Source organism: Lampetra planeri, chromosome 63 (assembly GCF_965212315.1).
Source record: "Lampetra planeri chromosome 63, kcLamPlan1.2.h2, whole genome shotgun sequence".
Taxonomy (NCBI): domain Eukaryota; kingdom Metazoa; phylum Chordata; class Hyperoartia; order Petromyzontiformes; family Petromyzontidae; genus Lampetra; species Lampetra planeri.
The window spans coordinates 3,803,468-3,824,298 of NC_136169.1; the positions used below are offsets into that span (position 1 = coordinate 3,803,468).

The 20,831-nt window shown below is 52.7% G+C and overlaps 1 protein-coding gene across 1 annotated transcript in view; it reads right to left on the minus strand.

The window, feature by feature from the left end:
• Positions 1-15,262, minus strand: part of LOC144736795 (cadherin-2-like) — a 32,730-nt gene extending 17,468 nt beyond the window's left edge. The window contains exons 1-3 of the mRNA XM_078619434.1: positions 14,764-15,262; positions 4,914-5,009; positions 3,230-3,382 (exon numbers count right to left, since the gene is read on the minus strand). Coding sequence (XP_078475560.1) covers positions 3,230-3,382; positions 4,914-5,009; positions 14,764-14,895 — 381 coding nt within the window. The 5' untranslated portion in view covers positions 14,896-15,262. The remainder of the gene's footprint in view (positions 1-3,229; positions 3,383-4,913; positions 5,010-14,763) is intronic.
• Between the last annotated feature and the right edge of the window lie 5,569 nt (positions 15,263-20,831).

Here is a 20,831-nt window from a genome sequence, read left to right on the forward strand (position 1 = left end):
ACACACACACACCCACCAACCCACCCACACCCCCACTCACACACACTCACCCACACACACTCACCAACCCACCCACCCACCCACACACACCCACACACACACACACCCACCAACCCACCCACACCCCACCCACACACACTCACCAACCCACCCACACTCCCACACCCACCAACACCCCCACACCCACCAACACCCCCACACCCACCCACACCCACCCATACCCCACACCCACCCACACCCACCCACACCCCACACCCACCCACACCCACCCACAACCACCCACACCCATCCACACCCCCACACTCACACCCAAACCAACCCACCCACACCCACACACACACCCACATACACCCACACCCCAACCCACACACACCAACACCCACTCACGCCCCCACACTCACACCCACACAGCCTGGAGTCTCAACTCCAGCGCTAGGGCCGTGCGTGTCGCTTCTCAGCCCCCCCCCCCACCTCTGTCAACTTTAAGCGTCACGACCACTGCCATCAAAGGCAAAGATCCCCCGTATAGCCTCGACAGACTGATGGGGCAAGTGCTGCTCGCGAGTAGCGCCTATGAAGGCCGGATCGGCACAACGAGGGGGGGGGGGGTGGCCAGCACCACGCCCGGCCGCCTTTGTCTCCCCAGTGGTGATGTTGTTTACACCGCGCCAGCTACTCATTCGAGGTTGAGTCGACCTAGGGGAGGCCCAGGAACCGGTTCAGATAATCGTCACTGGCGCTGGTGTTGGCCGTGAGCGGGGATCGAACTCGGGTCTCTGCCGGGTTCGTGGCGCAGCGTAGCAACCACCACCACTACCATCTCCACCACCTCCACCACCACCACACTACCACTACCACCACCACCTCCACCGCCACCACCACCTCCGCCACCACCGCTAACACCTCCACCACCTCCACCACCTCCACCACCTCCACCACCTCCACGACCTCCACCGCCACCACCACCACCAGCACCACCACCACCACCCCCACCACCACCTCCACCACCACCTCTACCACCACCACCTCCACCACCACCATCTCCACCACCACCGCCTCCACCACCACCACCACCACCTCCACCACCACTCCACCACCACACTGCCACCTCCTCCACCACCACCACATCCACCACCACCACCACTCCACCACCACACTGCCACCTCCTCCACTCCACCACCACCTCCACCGCCGCCACCACCACCATCTCCGCCACCACCACCACCACCGTCTCTGACAGCCGACACCGCAGCAGCCTCGGCGTTTACAATCCGCCCGGCCGTGGTGGGGGGCGGGGGCCGATGCGGGGCGGTGACCCTGGGGCCTCGGAGCGGCGGGGTGGGGGATGGTGGGGGGTGGTGGGGGGGTGGTGGGGGGGGGGGTGTGAGCCGGGGCGTGGTTCCTCGGGCTCGACCGGTTTTCCCCAAGCCGAAATAAAGAATCAAATATCACCGATTGTGGGCAATGTGTCACAATCGTGCTGCTGCTGCTGCTGTTGTCGTGTATTGACGTGGTGTTCCAACAGTCGCTTCGCTATCTATGCGGGAGGGCCACCCTGCCGAGTCGCAGGACTATTTTTACTTAACGCTTTATATTAAACTCGCTCTGTCTGTTGTTGTTGTCTTTGTTGTCGTATCCTCAAATCTTGTTACTCAATTTTAACCCACTTCCCAATGTGGTATCGACTGCAAACTTCGTATAAGTATGTCATACTGACGACAATACTATATTCTATCATAAAAAATAAAAATGTATATTTTTAAACATTCTTTTTTATATGTCATGTTTCGGCTTGGCTCGAATTGTCCACGGTCAACTGACGTTGGCTGTAATTGGCCACGGTCCCTTATGTTATGGCAAGCTTCGGGGCCACTTCCTGGAGTCGTGGAGTTCTTCCATTTCTAGTACATTTTAATATTACTTATTTTGAAGAGGGTCCAACCCCTGCCGCTGCCACATTTTGGCGTTTGTCCGTAAGATCATTTGAGCGTCCAATTAACGACGACGACGACGACGAGTCGCGTTTATTATTCACGTGCGGAGGACGAAACCGGAGCACCCCGCAGAGAAAACCTCCACGCCTTGCGAGAGGGGGCAACGCTATATCCCCCTCTCCCAACCCCGTACAGATGGAATCAACAGATGGCTATGAGTCCACACACTCTGCTGCTGTACCACCACCGCCTGCTACCTGGCAGAGCCAGGGGTAGGGATAGTCCTCGACACCCACCCAAGGGAAGGGAGTTTCACAACCCATCTGTGCGTGATCCACCAACCTTTGCTGCTGCCTACGCAGTAGCTCACATCAGCCACGCCTACGTGCAGAGTGTGGCCACCATCACCACCACCACTACCGTGTAGGGGCTGTAAGGGTTTCAACGGCCATCCGAACGGCAAAATTGTCCGACGTTTCGCTCCACGCACCGGGAGTTGCTTCGGTTATTGAAGCGCAGTTGACGAAGTTGCTCCCGGAACGGGGGGCAGCGGGGGGTCCACCCCTACCCCCTAACACCTCGCATCGGTGGCGAGGAGACGTGATCTCTCCCACACCCGGTGCGCAGGAAGTCCATGGGTTCAATCCCAGACCCTGACGATGCCTTTTGTTAAGTTGCGAGTTGGCGTGCGGTTTCTACCCCTGTTCTGCAAAGTGTGAGCGAACGTGTATGGAGCGGTGGCGCTGCGAACCCAGCGGCCCGAGTTCGATTCCCGCTCACGGCCAACACCGGTGGCGATTATCTGAACCGGTCTTGGGCTTCGCCTAGGTCGACTCAGCCTCAAACGAGTAACCTGGCACGGTGTGCAGTAAACATCGCCACTGGGGATACAAACGCGGCCGGGCGTGGTGCCGGCCACCCACCCCCTCGTGTGCCGTATTGTGGGGGGGGGGGGCTGGGGGGTTAACTACCCCCCCCCCATCGCTCCGCTTCCTCTCGACGTCTCCGCGGAGGAGCTGCGAGTGGCCCGAGGCCGAACGGTCGCCGGCCAAATGCCAATTGCTCACCGAGAGAAACGTTTTTGTAACCACAGCACCCAATAATAACCAACCCAATTGCCATGGTGACCGCTCTGAGAATTCCTCCACTGCAGGTGGGAGACGCAAGCACGCGGCTCGCCCAACAGGTTCCCTGTCACCGCCTAGCGAGACTCACCGCCTCCCGGCGAGACTCACCGCCTCCCGGCGAAACTCACCACTTCCCAGCGAGACTCACCACCGCGTAGCGAGACTCACCGCGTAGCGAGACTGCTTCTCGCGGTCAAGGACGGAGGTGACCCAGACTTTGCCGTCGTTGTCGATGGTGAAAAGACCTCTGGGGTCCTGGCTGGCCCCTGGGCCCTCCAGCCGGTAGGTGAGCGGATAGAACTGGAGCTTGTCCGAGACGTACTGGGGGAGGGTGGGGGGGGGGTACATGAAGATGAACACGCGCGGTTGAAGACACGTGATGAACACGCAAAATGAACATGCGCGGTTAGCATCACAGCAGCTGCGGCCCCCCCCCCCACCCTGCAAGGCTTCTGTCGTGGTGGGGGGCTGTTAGGGGATGAGCCCCCTCCGTCCCCTATTATTTGACAGCTTAGCCCCCCCCTCCCGCCGCTTCTCGCCTGAGCCGTGTTAAAGTCTCCAAGTGTGCGAGACGTGGCTCGTGCCGTACGCAGCTGGAAGCTGGCCTGCGTTCAATCGTCTCAGTGTCACGCGTAGCAGAAGCAGAGAGGCTTTCGCGACCGATGTTATTCGTAAAAAGAGGGCTTTTGTTTCTTGCGTGCGATCGCGTTAATTTTAATGAGTCGTTAAACCCGCCACCAGCCCGGCGCGGCCCAATTAGTCAGGTTTGTCACGTAAACTTCAGCACACCGACAGTAAACCCACAACTGCGCCGGTTAGTGCTGAACTGGTAACCAATTTGCGCATTTTGTTTACGTGGCAAACCTTACTGATTGGCCGTGTCGGGTGGGTGGTGGGTTTAACGACGCATTTATATTCACGCGATGCAACCCAGAAAGTAAAACACCTTGATTACGGGCGCCTCTCTCTCTCTCTGTAGAGTTTGTGTGCTTTCTCTCCCTCTCTCACTCACTCCAATGGGTTCTCCGCTCTCCTCCAGTAGCTGACAGCGGACATGAAACCCCCACTCAAATGTCACTGGCATTGGGCCAAAGCCATCAACATGTGGGCCTCAACTGGTGAAATAAAAAAAATGTGTCTGCCCAAGATTATTCTGATAGTTTGTAAATGTCCCTTGGGCCCAGCTGATTTCTCTCTCCATCGCGGTGTCAATCGCTGTCACGGTGCCCCCCCCCCCCACAACAGCTCAGCGCGGCCCTGTTTCGGCACGATTTCTGGCTTTTCTGCTTCATGCACGTACCTTCGTACGTACGATTAACTCCTTCCCAGAGGTCGCAAACGGGTTTTGATTCCTTACCCGTACCCGTACCCGGCCGCATCAGGGTCGCAAACGGGTACCCGTACCCGGCCGTACCCGTACCCTTCCCGGCCGAGTATGGGTAGGGTACGGGTATCGGGTACCCAATTGTGACCTCTGGGATGAAGCCATGTTGCAGGCGCGGGTGGGTTGATTCTAGCAACTTGAATTGTGAGAAGAGACAAGACGTTGGGAAATGAGTGACAAACGGTTACTCACCAGTGACTCACGGTCTACCCGTACCCGTACCCGGCCGCACCAGGGTCGCAAACGGGTACCCGTACCCGATTGGGTACGGGTAGCTGGGTATCGGGTAGGGTACGGGTATCGGGTACCCGGTTGCGACCTCTGCTCCTTTCGCACAGCACGGCTGGCTGCGCACGGCGCAAAAGAAGCTCAACGCGCCCACATCATACAATCCGAGAACGGGGAACGGGGTCCCTGCGCCAAGCCTCGCATCGAAGCCAGGTCCGTCTGGCGTCGGCGTGGCCTCACCGTGGTCACGTAGATGGGGTAGGGTTTCGGGGCGTTCTCTTTGGCCTGTGGAGTCGGCGCCTGCCAAACCCTCTTCACTCTTTTGAGGGAATCCGCCTGTTGGGAGAGAAAACGACGACAATGACGATATTAGACGTTGCGGCGTTGCTGAAGCGCTTGCCCCAACGGTCTGTCGAAAGCCACGCGGGGTTACCTTTGTCCTATTTGTGTCCAATCCCTGGTCAGCTGGCCCTAAACCTCGACGAACAAATCACCGATCCGTGTGACAACACTCGCAACGTGACGTTTCACAATGGTCTCCTCGTGCGCAGCGAGACCACGAATCAAACTTGGCGCATCGTTCTCACCCAAACTTTCACTGGCACGGCTTGCGTGACTAATGAGGTGTCCATAAGAGGGTTTTTTTGGGGTTAGATTGCGTAAATATATAAATGTGTCGTTTTAAACCCACCACCACCCGACACAGCCAACTAGTAAGGGTTGTCACGTAAACAGAACGTGCCAATTCGCCACTAGTACATGCAGAAGCCTTTGGATTTCCATTCCGTGGCAAAGCCTTCAAACTGTCAACTATCACCACCGTTTTACCACTGCTACGCGTCTTGCGGCCGTCTGGAACCCTCTTCCTTACGAAATTGGGAAGAGCTATGCCACTTAATTATTATCGAGGCAATCCGCGGGGCCCGTTACACCGCCGTGCCAGGTCGCGCGAGCGCCGTCAACATGAGCTGAACCGGTTATGGAAAGCAGGGGGGGGGGGGTAGAGAGACAAGGAGCAACAGGCCCCACTGCCCCAAACACCACCGGGGGGGGGGGGGGTTAGGGTGTCAGCATTTAAGTCGAGGGGGTGGACGAGGGAAGGAAGGGGATGTAGCCAGAACGCGACGAAACTCAAAAGAGAAACGTGGGGGGGGGGGGGGCCGGATAAAGAGCGAACTTGAATCTCTCCTCCAGCCCTCATCATCGGTCCCCGTCTAGCCAAAACTCCGTCCGGCTGACTTATTTCAGATGTTGTGTAGGGGGGGGGGGGTAGGACCATCTGGCCTGGAATTCTCTCCTCCGTTCCCCTTTGAGCTAATGGCTCAGGTGTCTTCTTCGTCTTCGTCTTCATCTTCTTCCGTGCGGCTGCTGACGGAGATGCAGAGCGACGACTACGGGAGCAGGCGCAGTGCATCGCACCAACGTCCATATATCACTGGTCAAAAAAAAAAAACATTTTATTCTGGCCTAGACTTTTGCAGCTGTTTTAGACTAATTTCAGGGCGCCGACTCACGTTTCAACGGATCGTTTCAAGCGCAATAGGCCAAACAGGAACTCTCCAATTAGCAGGACCCTCCTGCGTAGTAGGAGGGTCACGAGGCTCTCTCCCGGGTGATGGAACGACTCCCGTTGCCGGCTGCGGATGTGACCGTTTTGAGTTGCTGCAGCTCCTTCATCCAAAATCGGTGGGGGGGGGGGGGGCGCGGGATATACACGCGCGGCGGTCGGATACGCGACGTCACCGCGGCACCGGCTGGCACAGGCTGGCGGGTGGTGCCGGCTGGCACAGGCTGGCGGGTGGCCCCGTGCCATGCGCTCGAAGGGAACGCCACGACCGTTGGAACGATCGACTCCGTACGCGACCGCCCGCAGCGCAATTGGCAGGCGGACGCAATAGACGTCGTTTGATGAAACAGCGCTCCCAAATTACATTTTATTCAAAATCACGGCCCACCCCACCACCACCCTTTGCAGGCCCGAGCCAGCCGAAACATGCACAGCCACTCACGGCGCGCCACACACAACATCGCGATGTCGTGGCGTGAGGTCTCGGCACCTTACGGGGAGCGGTGGCGCGAGTGGCCGGCGCGATGAACTGAGCTAGGAACCCCCAGCGGTGGACCCGAGTTCGATTCCGCCCACGACCCCCGACCCCCGATCACGACCGACAGCAGTTGAGACCGAATTCGCGTACAGGAGGATCTGGACCTCCCACAGGTCGACTCGGCCTAAAAAGAAACGCAGTCCGGCGTGGTGGCAGCCCACCCATCAACCCACCCGCCCTCTCGTATGCAGTGCTGCCCATCCTTTGTAAGGTGTTCATTAAAAGATTAGCATCTACGATTAGCACGGTTGGCTACGTAGGTTGTGAAAGACGTTCAATGTACAAAGACAAAGATCCCCCGTGTAGCCCTAACAGACTGTTGGGGACAAGTGCTATTAGCGAGAACCTATGAAGGCAGGCACGGCACACGAGGGGGTGGCTGGCTAGCGTCACGCCCGGCCGCCTTTGTCTCCCCAGTGGCGACGTTTACACACGATATTAGTCACTGGAGCTGCGCACTTTTAGATCTAAATCATCTACATTGAAACTTATTTAGAACAGCTTTTTGATTGTTGAACCTCATTCGCGCCGTACAAAGCCAACCGTGCTGATCGGAGGTGCGGGGAGAAGGGCAGCAACAAACTCGACGCGAAAAGCAGTTCGAAAGAAATTACGTTCTCAATCTGGATGATGATTTAAAAAGTGCAACAGCACCAGTGGCTTCCCAATATCGGAAGGGAGAGCGTTCCAGACGGCCACGCGATGCGGTGACCGCCGCCTTTGTTCTACGGCCAGCCAGAAGCCGCCGCTTCGAGGGCGAGAGGAGTTCGCGCGACGATGGTTTATCCTCCGTGACGAGGTCGACGAGGTACTGTTGATTCTAGATTTGAAGCTTTCGTGACTGCAAGGATTCATATTCTTAGGTTTTTTCGGTAAAGTCACGTGGGTAAAATTTTTAAATTAATAATAGTAAAATAAAAATAAAATAAAAATCACGACGTTTCGGAAGCAACACAAGCTTCCGTCTTCGAAACATCGTGATCTTTATTTTATTTTTATTTTACTTTTATTAATTTTAATTTTTTTACCTACGTGACTTTACCGAACAAACCTCAGAATATGAGGTACTGTTGGTCCACCTGTGACAAGCACTTTGTGTGCAACGAGTGCGATACATAGCTTGCGTTGCATGGCCACAATCACACTACAGTGGCTTGTCTAAATTACAGTAAATCTCTTTGTGTCTCTATGTATTTGTATGGATCTATGTGGAGCTGTACGAATCTGTGTATTGTGGGAAGGTGTGTTCTAGAGAGGTCAAATAAAGGAGCCACATGCCTAGGGGCCAATGCAGCCCCCCCCCAGCCCCCACCCCCATAATCCCGCAAGCCCCCCCCAACCACCCCCCCCCAATCGGCAACTCTCTTGTTTTTATTACACGCTTTCTATTAACTCACTCTTGTCTGTTGTTGTTGTTGTCGTATCCTCAAATCTTGTAACTCAATTTTAACCCACTTCCCAATGTGGTATAGACTGTAAACTTGGTATACGTATGTCATACTGATGACAATACTATATTGTAGTATAAAAAAATTAAAATTTATATTTTTAAACATTATTTTTTATATGTTATGTTTCGGCTTGGGTCTAATTGTCCACGGTCAACTGACGTTGGCTGTAATTGGCCACGGTCCCTTACGTTATGGCAAGCTTCGGGGCCACTTGCTGGAGTCGTGGAGTTCTGCCATTACTAGTACATTTCTAAAAAGCGTGTTTTTTTTAAAGTTTTTTTTTTACATTACTCATTTTCTGACTGCAGTGCATTTCTGGGGCACAGGGCGTATGGCAAGTACAGTGTGGAGCAGAACTATGACACCAAAATAAACAAAATGGAACAGTGTTGGGTTCAGGTTTTTCGCCTGGCAAGCACCGCTAACGTTACGTTTCACATGAAGTGGAGGTGTTCAGTTTAGTTCAGTCCCGCCTGCTGAACAGCGTTCAGTTTCAATGTCAAGCAGCGGACTTCTCATCCTCCAACCCCCCCATAGGTCAATTGAAAGCCACGCACTGACACGTTGCTGGGGCTCTGTGTGGCTGTGTGAATGTGTGAGTGAGTGACTGAGTGACTGAGTGACTGAGTGACTGTGTGTCTGTGTGACTGAGTGGCTGTGTGGCTGTGTGACTGTGTGTCTGTGTGACTGTGTGACTGTGTGACTGTGTGTCTGTGTGCGTGTGTGACGGTGTGACTGAGTGACTGAGTGACTGTGTGACTGTGTGACTGAGTGACTGTGTGACTGAGTGACTGTGTGACTGAGTGACTGTGTGTCTGTGTGACTGAGTGGCTGTGTGGCTGTGTGACTGTGTGTCTGTGTGACTGTGTGACTGTGTGTCTGTGTGCGTGTGTGACGGTGTGACTGAGTGACTGTGTGACTGTGTGACTGAGTGACTGTGTGACTGAGTGTCTGTGTGTCTGTGTGACTGAGTGACTGTGTGACTGAGTGACTGAGTGACTGTGTGACTGAGTGACTTTGTGTCTGTGTGACTGAGTGGCTGTGTGGCTGTGTGACTCTGTGTCTGTGTGACTGTGTGACTGTGTGTCTGTGTGCGTGTGTGACGGTGTGACTGAGTGACTGTGTGACTGTGTGACTGTGTGACTGAGTGACTGTGTGACTGAGTGACTGAGTGACTGTGTGACTGAGTGTCTGTGTGTCTGTGTGACTGAGTGACTGTGTGACTGAGTGACTGTGTGACTGAGTGACTGTGTGTCTGTGTGACTGAGTGGCTGTGTGGCTGTGTGACTCTGTGTCTGTGTGTCTGTGTGCATGTGTGACGGTGTGACTGTGTGACTGTGTGACTGTGTGACTGTGTGTCTGTGTGACTGAGTGACTGTGTTACTGTGTGACTGTGTGTCTGTGTGACTGTGTGACTGAGTGACTGAGTGACTGTGTGACTGAGTGACTGTGTGACTGTGTGACTGAGTGATTGTGTTACTGTGTGACTGTGTGACTGAGTGACTGTGTGTCTGTGTGTCTGTGTGACTGTGTGACTGAGTGACTGAGTGACTGTGTGACTGTGTGACTGTGTGAGTGACTGAGTGACTGAGTGTCTATGTGTCTGTGTGACTGTGTGACTGAGTGACTGAGGACTGTGTGACTGAGTGTCTGTGTGACTGTGTGACTGAGTGACTGAGTGACTGTGTGACTGTGTGACTGTGTGAGTGACTGAGTGACTGAGTGACTGAGTGTCTGTGTGTCTGTGTGGCTGTGTGACTGTGTGACTGAGTAACTGTGTGGCTGTGTGACTGTGAGACTGTGTGTCTGCGTGACTGTGTGCGAGGGTGTGACTGAGTGACTGAGTGACTGTGTGGCTGTGTGACTGTGAGACTGTGTGACTGTGTGACTGAGTGACTGTGTTACTGTGTGACTGAGTGACTGAGTGGCTGTGTGTCTGTGTGGCTGTGTGACTGTGTGACTGAGTGACTGAGTGACTGAGTGACTGAGTGGCTGTGTGTCTGTGTGGCTGTGTGACTGTGTGACTGTGTGACTGTGTGTCTGAGTGACTGTGTGACTGTGTGACTGTGTGAGTGTCTCTGCGTGACATGTGATTCATGACTGGGGCTGTGGTCGCCGATTTTGAAGTGACAGAGACACCGGTTTGGACATGTCTGTGCGGCAAACCCACCGGAGGCGTTGGGGCAAATCAACCGCCGAGGCGTTTACCGGTTTCAACCAATGCAGTGGAGGCCACCGCATGTGCACGCGACGCTGATGAGCCCGACAAACGACGAAGCCAACGGAATGAAGAGGCTCACAAAGACGACGAATAGATGCCGGGGTGGATTTCGATTTAAAGCTTTCGTGACTGCAGGGATTCATATTCGTGGTTCTTTCGGTAAAGTCACGTAGAAGGGAAATAATAAAATAATAATAAAAACATTTTTAATTCTCACACCTGATGATGAGTGCTTGTGTTGCAATCGAAACGTCGTGAGAATTGTATTGTTTTATTTTTATTATTTTATTATTTCCTTTCTACGTGACTTTACCGAAAGAACCAATAATATGGGTGCTGGGTGGCTAAAGATGTTGGCTGACCGTCGAACAAACACGGTCACCGTATCGCTCGCGCGGCCGTCTGGAACGCTCTTCCCTCCCGATATACGGAAGGCACTGGGAGCTACTCCACTCTCAACTATTACCACTGTTTAGATTTGAAGCTTTCGTGACTGCAGGAATCCATACTCTGGTTCTTTCGGTAACGTCACGTAGGTATAAAATAAAATAAATGACGTTTCGATTGCAACACAAGCAATCATCATCAGCGTCCACGTAGCGCCCCCCCCCCTCTCTCTCCCCCCTTGCCCCCCGTCCCCCTTTCTTACCGATATAACCTCTTACCACGGCATCTCTCTCCCACTTCAGCAAAAAAAAATATTGCTGTAGTTTTCCCACCTGATGATGATTGATTGTGTTGCAATCGAAACGTCACGATTCATTTTATTTCATACCTACGTGACTTTACCGAAAGAACCAAGAATATGGGTGCTGGGTGGCTAAAGCCTTTGGCTGACCGTCGAACAAAGACGGTCTCCGCATCGCTCGCGCGGCCGTCTGGAACGCTCTTCCCTCCCGATATTCGCAAGCCACTGGGAGCACCGCCACTTTTGAATCGAGATTGAAAACGAATTTCATCAGAAATCCTTTTGATGTTTAGATTGTTGTCTCTCTCTCCCCACGCACCTCCGATTCGCACGGTTGGCTACGTACGGTGCGAAAGAAGTCCAACACGCATTACCGCTTCATTTGCAAAATCAGGTAATTGCTTCGATTGCATAACGAGAAACTGATAACACACACGGACAAAGGCTGACGTAACCACGGCTTGGCTGGCGCAAGATCGCGGGGCATTAGGGACACACGCATGGACAAGCCGACACACACATCACGCACGCACGCAAGCGAGGGGCGTTCCATTATTCATGGGCTGCGTCATGGCAAGTGGGGTCGACCAGATAGCAGCTAGCACTGCGCTTGAATATGCACGCGTTCTTCAATAGCATTGAGTGTGTGTATGTGTGTCTGTGTGAGAAGAGATGGAGTGATGTGGTACAGGAGGACGTGGAGCTGAGTGGACTTGCCGATTACTGGTACCAGCGGTGTCAAGATCGGCCTCTGTGGAGGAGGCTCGTGAAGGACGCTACTGGGCAGTTGGAGGCAGTCGCCCTCCAACAACAACGGAGGGCGGAGGAGCGCCGGGTGGCTAAAGCACAGCAAGTTGGCACAGTAGGGGGCACAGGTGGTGCATCAGCCAGTCATCTCGGTCATCTCGGTCAGTCGACCCGTGGCACCTGCTGGGTCTGCCCCGTGACCTCCTGCCAGCGGGCATTCGACACTTCACGTGGCCTCAAGCGTCGTGGTGACGTCACCGCCACTTAGTGGCGAATGGCGGTTGTTGTTGTGTCTGTGTGTGTCTCTCTGTGTGTGTGTGTCTATGTGTGTGTGTCTGTCTGTGTGTTTGTCTGTGTGTGTGTCTGTGTGTGTGTGTGTTGTCTGTGTGTTTGTCTGTGTTGTCTGTGTGTTTGTCTGTGTCTGTGTGTGGGGAGCGGTGGTGTAGCGGTTATCGCGCCGCGCTTTGAACCCGGCGATCCGAGTTCGATTCCCGCTCACGGCCAACACCGGTGGCGATTATCTGAACCGGTCCTGGGCCTCCCCTAGGTCGACTCAGCCTCGAATGAGTAACTTAATGCGGTGTAAAAAAAAAGACATCGCTACTGGGGAGACAAAGTCGGCCGAGGGTGGTGCTGGCCACCAGCACCACAGGTGCTGCTCGCTCACAGCACTTGCCCCACAAGTTTACTAAGGCTATATGGGGGATTAGGGGGACTCTTTATCTTTGGCCCTTACAAAAGAAAACAAATAAGGTGACTTGGGGCAGTCTTAATAACGGCGCGTAGATAGGAGCCGGAGGGGGAACTACGCATGTGCTATCAAGAAGGACCGTTGCCCGAAACGTCGCCCTATTGTTTTTTTTGCCGTTATTAAGACTGCCCCAAGTCACCACTGCTGCCCCACGTGACCTCCACTGCCCCACGTCACCTCCACTGCCCCATGTCACCTCCACTGCCCCATGTCACCTCCACTGCCCCACGTCACCACCACTGCCCCATGTCACCACCACTGCCCCATGTCACCTCCACTGCCCCATGTCACCTCCACTGCCCCATGTCACCACCACTGCCCCACGTCACCTCCACTGCCCCACGTCACCTCCACTGCCCCATGTCACCTCCACTGCCCCATGTCACCTCCACTGCCCCATGTCACCACCACTGCCCCACGTCACCTCCACTGCCCCACGTCACCTCCACTGCCCCTTGTCACCTCCACTGCCCCTTGTCACCTCCACTGCCCCACGTCACCTCCACTGCCCCATGTCACCACCACTGCCCCACGTCACCTCCACTGCCCCATGTCACCTCCACTGCCCCATGTCACCTCCACTGCCCCATGTCACCTCCACTGCCCCATGTCACCTCCACTGCCCCATGTCACCTCCACTGCCCCATGTCACCTCCACTGCCCCTTGTCACCATTGCTCTGTGCCGCGCACAAAGCGGATTTCATTTCGAGATGTATTGAGAGCCAATTAACGAAAATAACAACAAGAAAATCCATCTTTTTGGTTACAATGATCATCATATCGGATGACGAAGCTTTAAAAATGTGTGCCGTTCGTTATCATCGATAACGCATTCAACGTTGCGACAGAAAGACCGAATGTCGGGTGATGCATTCATTCGTAGGCCCGAGGCACGGTTCCTATACTCCCGTGACCTGTTGAGTGATAGGGCCCTGGCCAAAATCATCACCACGCTTAGAGCAGTCAACATCGCCACGGTCATCATCATCATCTACTGTAAGCCTCGTCATCGCCACAATATCACTACATCCACCATCATCATCACCACCAACTACACCATCATCATCATCTACTATAGTTCAACATACATACACTATCATAGCCACCACATTATTATCATTACCACCATTAACATCACTACCACCATCATCATCACTACCACCATCATCATTACCACCATCATCATCATCACTACCACCATCATCATCACCACCACCACCACATCACCACGATCATCATCTACTATAGTTCAACATACATACACTATCATAGCCACCACATTATCATTACCACCATTAACATCACTACCACCATCATCATCACTACCACCATCATCACTACCACCATCATCATCATCACTACCACCATCATCATCATCACTACCACCATCATCATCATCACTACCACCATCATCAACACGACCAACACATCACCACGATCATCATCTACTATAGTTCAACATCCATGCAATATAATAACCACCAAATTATTAGAATTACCATCATGATCATCACTACCAGCATCACACCACCACCACCCTATGCTCATTACCATCTTCACTACCATCATCATCACTACCACCACCATCATCATCATCACTACCACCACCACATCACCACGATCATCATCATCTACTATAGTTCAACATGCGTACACTGTCATAACCACCACATTATCATTATCATTACCATCATCATCACTACCAGTATCACCACCACCACCCTATGCTCATTACCATCATCACTACCACCATCATCATCACGACCACCACCACATCCCCACGATCATCATCATCTACTATAGTTCAGCATGCGTACACTGTCATAATTACCACATTATTATCACTACCATCATCATCACCACCATCACCACCACCACCACCACCCTATGCTCATTACCATCATCACTACCACCATCATCATCACGACCACCACCACATCACCACGATAATCATCATCTACTATAGTTCAACATGCGTACACTGTCATAATCACCACATTATTATCACTACCATCATCATCACTACCACACCACCACCATCACCACCACCATCACACTATGCTCATCACAACCACAACCACCACCACCACCACTAACCACCACCACCACCACTAACCACCACCCACCTGCACCGCATCTGCCGCGCAGGACGCGAACACCACCGCCACCCAGACGGAGGCGCACATGATGACGGTGCCGTAGCTCCATCCTCGAGAACTACCACGAACACCACCAACACCACCAGCAGCAGCAGCCATGGTGGAGTCTCACGGACGAGGTGGCGTTGCGCAGGAAGCCTCGCGTTCGTCTCTGTGTGTGTGTGCGTCTACGTGTCTCTGTGTGTGAGACCGTGTCTCTGTGTGTGTGTCCGTCTGTGTGTGTGTGAAACCGTGTCTCTGTGTGTGTGTCCGTCTGTGTGTGTGTGTGTGTCTGACCGTGTCTCCGTGTGACTGTCTCAACGTGTGACCGTGTCTCAACGTGTGTCCGCGTGTCCCCTTGCGCGAGACAAAGGCGAGGGAACGCGAGCGATAATCCCACTTGAGTCTGCCCGCAGTGGTGTTTGTGTGTTCCTCCTCTCTCTCTCTCTGCGGTCAGACTCAGGTGTGGCCTCTTCAGGTGTGGCTCAGGTATCTTGCACCCCCCACCCCTCCCCCCACACACCCCTCCCCCCACACACCCCGTCTGTGGATGACGAGGCCACGCCATCACGAGAGAGTGAGTGAGCAAACATTGGAAGGATGTTATTACCCAGGTAAAGCCATAACTGCGTTATGTTGTTGCTTCTCTTAACGCATCTTGTTCTTCAAGCTTCCCAGACCCCCCCCAACCTCCGCTCCTGCAGTTGCCGTTTTCCCTCCCGTCTATTGGTCTCTGTGTGAGTCTAAGTCTCTCTGTATTAATCTGTGTTTTTGCGTGAGTCTATGTCTCTCTGTGTGTCTGTCACTCTGTGTGAGTCTATGGGTCTCCTCGTTATGGGTCTCTGTGTGAGTGTACGGGTGTCTGCATAAATCTATGCATATCTGTATGAGTTTATGGGGTCTCTGTGTTAGTCTGTGAGTCTCAATGTGAGTCTATGTGACTGTGTGAGTCTCTGTGTGAGTCTGTGGGTCTCGATGTGAGTCTATGTGACTGTGTGACTCTGTGAGTCTCTGTGTGAGTCTGTGAGTCTCTGTGTGAGTACATGGGTCTCCGTGTGAGTCTATGGGTCCCTGTGTGAGTCTATGTTTCTCTGTATTAATCTATGTGTTTTTTCGTGAGTCTATGTCTCTCTGTGTGTCTGTCACTCTGTGTGAGTCTATGTGTCTCTGTGTGAGTATATGGGCCTCCTCGTTATGGGTCTCTGTGTGAGTGTACGGGTGTCTGCATAAATCTATGCATATCTATGTGAGTGAATGGGGTCTCTGTGTTAGTCTGTGAGTCTATGTGAGTCTATGTGACTGTGTGAGTCTGTGAGTCTCTGTGTGAGTCTCTGTGTGAGTCTATGTGTGAGTCTATGTGACTGTGTGCGTCTGTGAGTCTCTGTGTGAGTCTGTGAGTCTCTGTGTGAGTCTGTGAGTCTCTGTGTGAGTCTGTGAGTCTCTGTGTGAGTCTGTGAGTCTCTGTGTGAGTCTCTGTGTGAGTCTATGTGTGAGTCTATGTGACTGTGTGAGTCTGTGAGTCTCTGTGTGAGTCTGTGAGTCTCTGTGTGAGTCTGTGAGTCTCTGTGTGAGTCTGTGAGTCTCTGTGTGAGTCTGTGAGTCTCTGTGTGAGTCTCTGTGTGAGTCTCTGTGTGAGTCTATGTGACTGTGTGAGTCTGTGAGTCTCTGTGTGAGTCTGTGAGTCTCTGTGTGAGTCTGTGAGTCTCTGTGTGAGTCTGTGAGTCTCTGTGTGAGTCTGTGAGTCTCTGTGTGAGTCTGTGAGTCTCTGTGTGAGTCTGTGAGTCTCTGTGTGAGTCTGTGAGTCTCTGTGTGAGTCTGTGAGTCTCTGTGTGAGTCTCTGTGTGAGTCTCTGTGTGAGTCTATGTGACTGTGTGAGTCTGTGAGTCTCTGTGTGAGTCTGTGAGTCTCTGTGTGAGTCTGTGAGTCTCTGTGTGAGTCTGTGAGTCTCTGTGTGAGTCTGTGAGTCTCTGTGTGAGTCTGTGAGTCTCTGTGTGAGTCTCTGTGTATCGGGGTAAAGTGTCGTTATTTGTTGGGGTTTCATGGGGTTGAGCTTCATTGATAATAACGGACACCTTATTGGTTCTTTCGGTAAAGTCACGTAGAATGGAAATAAATAAAAAACATAATAAAATAATTCTCACGACGTTTCGGCCACAACGCAAGCAGCCGTCCTCAGGTGAAGAACAGGTCTGTCAGAGAACGGCTGCTTGCGTTGTGGCCGAAACGTCGTGAGAATTATTTTATTATGTTTTATTTTTATTGTTTTATTATTTCCATTCTACGTGACTTTACCGAAAGAACCAAGAAGATGAATCCCTGCAGTCACGAAAGCTTTAAATCGAAATTACGGACACATCAATAGGTAACCCCACCGGTTTCGAATAGGGTTGATTGACATGGGCGAAAAACAAAACCATAACCGCTTTAGGAATCTGGTTACCGGTTCAGGACGTCGGCAAGCACCAGTCGATTTTTTTTTTATTTTACTTTCAGGAACGGCCTTCCAAGATTTAAACTTGCTGGGAAATCGAACCGCGGCGAAACTTTCGTTTGCTATCGCCCAGCGCCTTAGCGTACGAGGCATCATCAGCATAATCAACAACAGCATCATCAGCATCAACAACAGCAGCAGCTGCAAGCGCGAGGAGGCGTCATGGGAATGCGAAGGCGACGAACGAGCTCGTGATTCATTGATGAATCTGCCTCGGCGAGGAACCCCAATTTTCCTTGAGTCGTCATCCACGCGGCACACCCAGACCGACTCGCCCCAAGACAGACACCGCCCTGCCACAAACACCACCCACCCCTCCCGCTCACCCACAGGGCGCGTCTAACTCACGGCTGGGGTGGGAGTGCGCGTGGACTTATTTATAGCAAAGAAGAAAAGAAAGAAAGGCGAAAAAGATCTCAAGGGGAGCGGTGGGCGCAACGATTCGCCCTGCGGTGGACGGATGGCCACGAGGAACGGAAGCGGCGTTGTTCGTGACACCGCCGATGTGAACTTGGCGAGCCGTCGTGTCGGGTGGTGGTGGTGGGTACTCAGTGGCTTCACACACACACACCACCACCACCACCCCCCGAACAAAAACAATCCCCCGCCATCTATTACACTGGTCAACACACTTTTTCTGGCATAAGGTATTCCAACTGTTTTAAGGTGATTTTGGGGTGCTGATTCCAAATCCGGCATCAGTTTTTGTCGATCACATCAGGTTTTTGAGATATCAAATATTGCATTTTCAATCAAAACTGCAGAAGAGAAATATTCAATAAATGTGGATATCTACATAAAATGATATTATAAACACACCATCCTAAAAATACAGCACCATATTTTAACACTAAAGCAGTCACTGACTCGCAACAACTTGCAATAATAAGTGACAGAGTTAATTTCGGGTAAAATCAATGAAAATGGGGTATGCCGATAGCATAAAATGAGATGTGATAGAGCAAATCTGAGATCAGATTTGGAATCAGCACCCTGAAATTAGTCTAAAACAGCTGCAAAAGTTGACCAGTGTTATGAAGATGTAAGAGAAAATTCCAAAAGGCAGGAATTGAAAGAGCACCGATATTCACATCGCTGCCAAAGCCTGATCGGTGCCCGACCTTAACACAGACCAAGTCAGACCTCAGTGGCCACCCCGTGCCCCTTATACATCTCAACGTTCCTCCGACAAAGTTCCATCACAAGAGAGAAACGCAAACAAATAGACACAATTATTCAGTTTAACACGTAGTAGGCTTTCGCGACCAACATTATTCATAATCAACGTTTTTGGGTTAGATCGCGTTATTTATAAATGTGTCGTAACCCTCCACCATCCGACACGGCCAATCAGAAAAAAGTGTCACGTTGATAAAAGACAAAATAGTTCACTACTTTAGTCCACCGGTGTGTTGAAGCGTGAAGCCACGACATTTACAATTTTTGAGTACGACGTTTCGCTGGTAATTGCATCCACCATCATCGGGCAATTCGCCCGATGAGGCTGTAGAGAGGCAAGGGAGTGGGATGAGGCTGGGTGAGTGGGATGAGGCTGGGTGAGTGGGTGAGCAAAGCGGGATACGGATTTGGGAGGCACGCATGCTGAAAATCTGGAAAGCTGCCGGCAGATCAAGGAGGGGGGGATGAGGGGGTGGGTGGGGGGGATGAATCACCAGCGACCACAAACCCATCCATTACACAGCTACATACGCGCCGTCAATCTTCACGCACTCCAAAGACAAAGATCCCCCCCCGTGTAGCCTCAACGGACTGTTGGGGCAAGTGCTGTAAGCGAGCAGCTATGACTCACACACAGAGACACAGACTCACACACAGAGACACAGGCTCACACAGAGACACAGACTCACACACAGAGACACAGACTCGCACACGGAGACACAGACTCACACACAGAGACACAGACTCACACACAGAGACACAGACTCGCACACGGAGACAGACTGACACACAGAGACAGACTCACACACAGAGACACAGACTCGCACACGGAGACACAGACTCACACACAGAGACACAGACTCACACACAGAGACACAGACTCGCACACGGAGACACAGACTGACACACAGAGACACAGACTCACACACAGAGACACAGACTCACACACAGAGACACAGACTCGCACACGGAGACACAGACTCACACACAGAGACACAGACACACACACACAGAGACACAGACTCACACACGGAGACACAGACTCGCGCACGGAGACACAGACTCCCGCACAGAGACACAGACGCACATAGAGACACAGACTCACACACACAGACACACACACGACACACATGACACACACACACGCGACACACACACGGGCGAGAAAAACAAAGAGCCCCCCGTGTAACCTGTAACAGACTGTAGGGGCAAGTGCTGTTAGCGAGTAGCAGCACCTATGAAGGCCGGAACGAACCACGATGGGGTGGGTGGCCAACACCACGCCCGGCCGCCTTTGTCTCCCCAGTGGCGACGTTTATGACACACCGCCCCAGGTGCTCATTTGAGGCTGAGCCGACATAGGGGAGGCCCGGGACCGGCTCAAATAATCGTCTCTGGTGGTGTTGGTGGCCGTGAGCGGGAATCGAACCCGGGTTCTTAGGGCAACGCGCTAAGAGACCGTCCATAAATGACGTCACGCACCTAGGGGGGGGGGGGGGTCAGACATTTGTGACGATGTGTGACGAGGGGGGAAGGGGGTTTGAGAAATGTGACGTCACATCAAAATGCGCAACTTTAAATAAATATAGACAACACGTTCTACTTAATTAAATATAGTTTTTAATAAATGTTTTCTACCACAACATCAGAGTGCAGCGCCGCATTAAATAAAAAATTCTTCAAAGCGATTTGAAGCATTTTTTTAGGGGGGGGGGCAGAGCTTTGTGACGTCATATTTGAGGGGGGGGGGGTCTGTCTTTTTGTGACGCCGTGTGACGAAGGGGGGGTCAATGATCGTCCAAAATCGCGTGACGTCATTTATGGACGGCCCCTAACCGTTGCGCCACCGCTCCCCACGTGTGTGTACACGCGTGCACGTGTGCGTGTGTCTCTCTCTGCAGGCCACCCAGCCCCATCGTGTGCTATAGTGCCGGTTGCTACTAGGGAGACAAAGGCGGCCGGGCGCGGTGTTGGCCACTCGTCCCCTCGTGTGCCAAAGTGCCGACCTTCATAGGGTCGCTGCTACTCGCTGACAGCACTTGGCCCTACAGTCTGTTGAGGCTGATTCTGAATCTTTCCTGCAGCCTTGCACCGCTTTGTTTCTCAATCGTAAAACAAAAACAATGTAACAATGTTAATGACCACGCAGGGTTTGATGAAACAAAGTAAGTCCCCGCGATTAATTCGTGTCGTCGATGATTTTACCTTCTTCAAAACAAAAATCTGTCCGTGACTCGCCACACCCGCCCCCAGAAAGGGCATCTGGCACCCCCAGGCGCTTGTGTGATGCACCCCCAGGTGAAGTCAAAGTCAAAGAAGAAGAACCACCGGTTGAGCCTCACGACCCAGATCCCGGAGAACGCCGCTGCTGTTGTGTCAAGAGAGC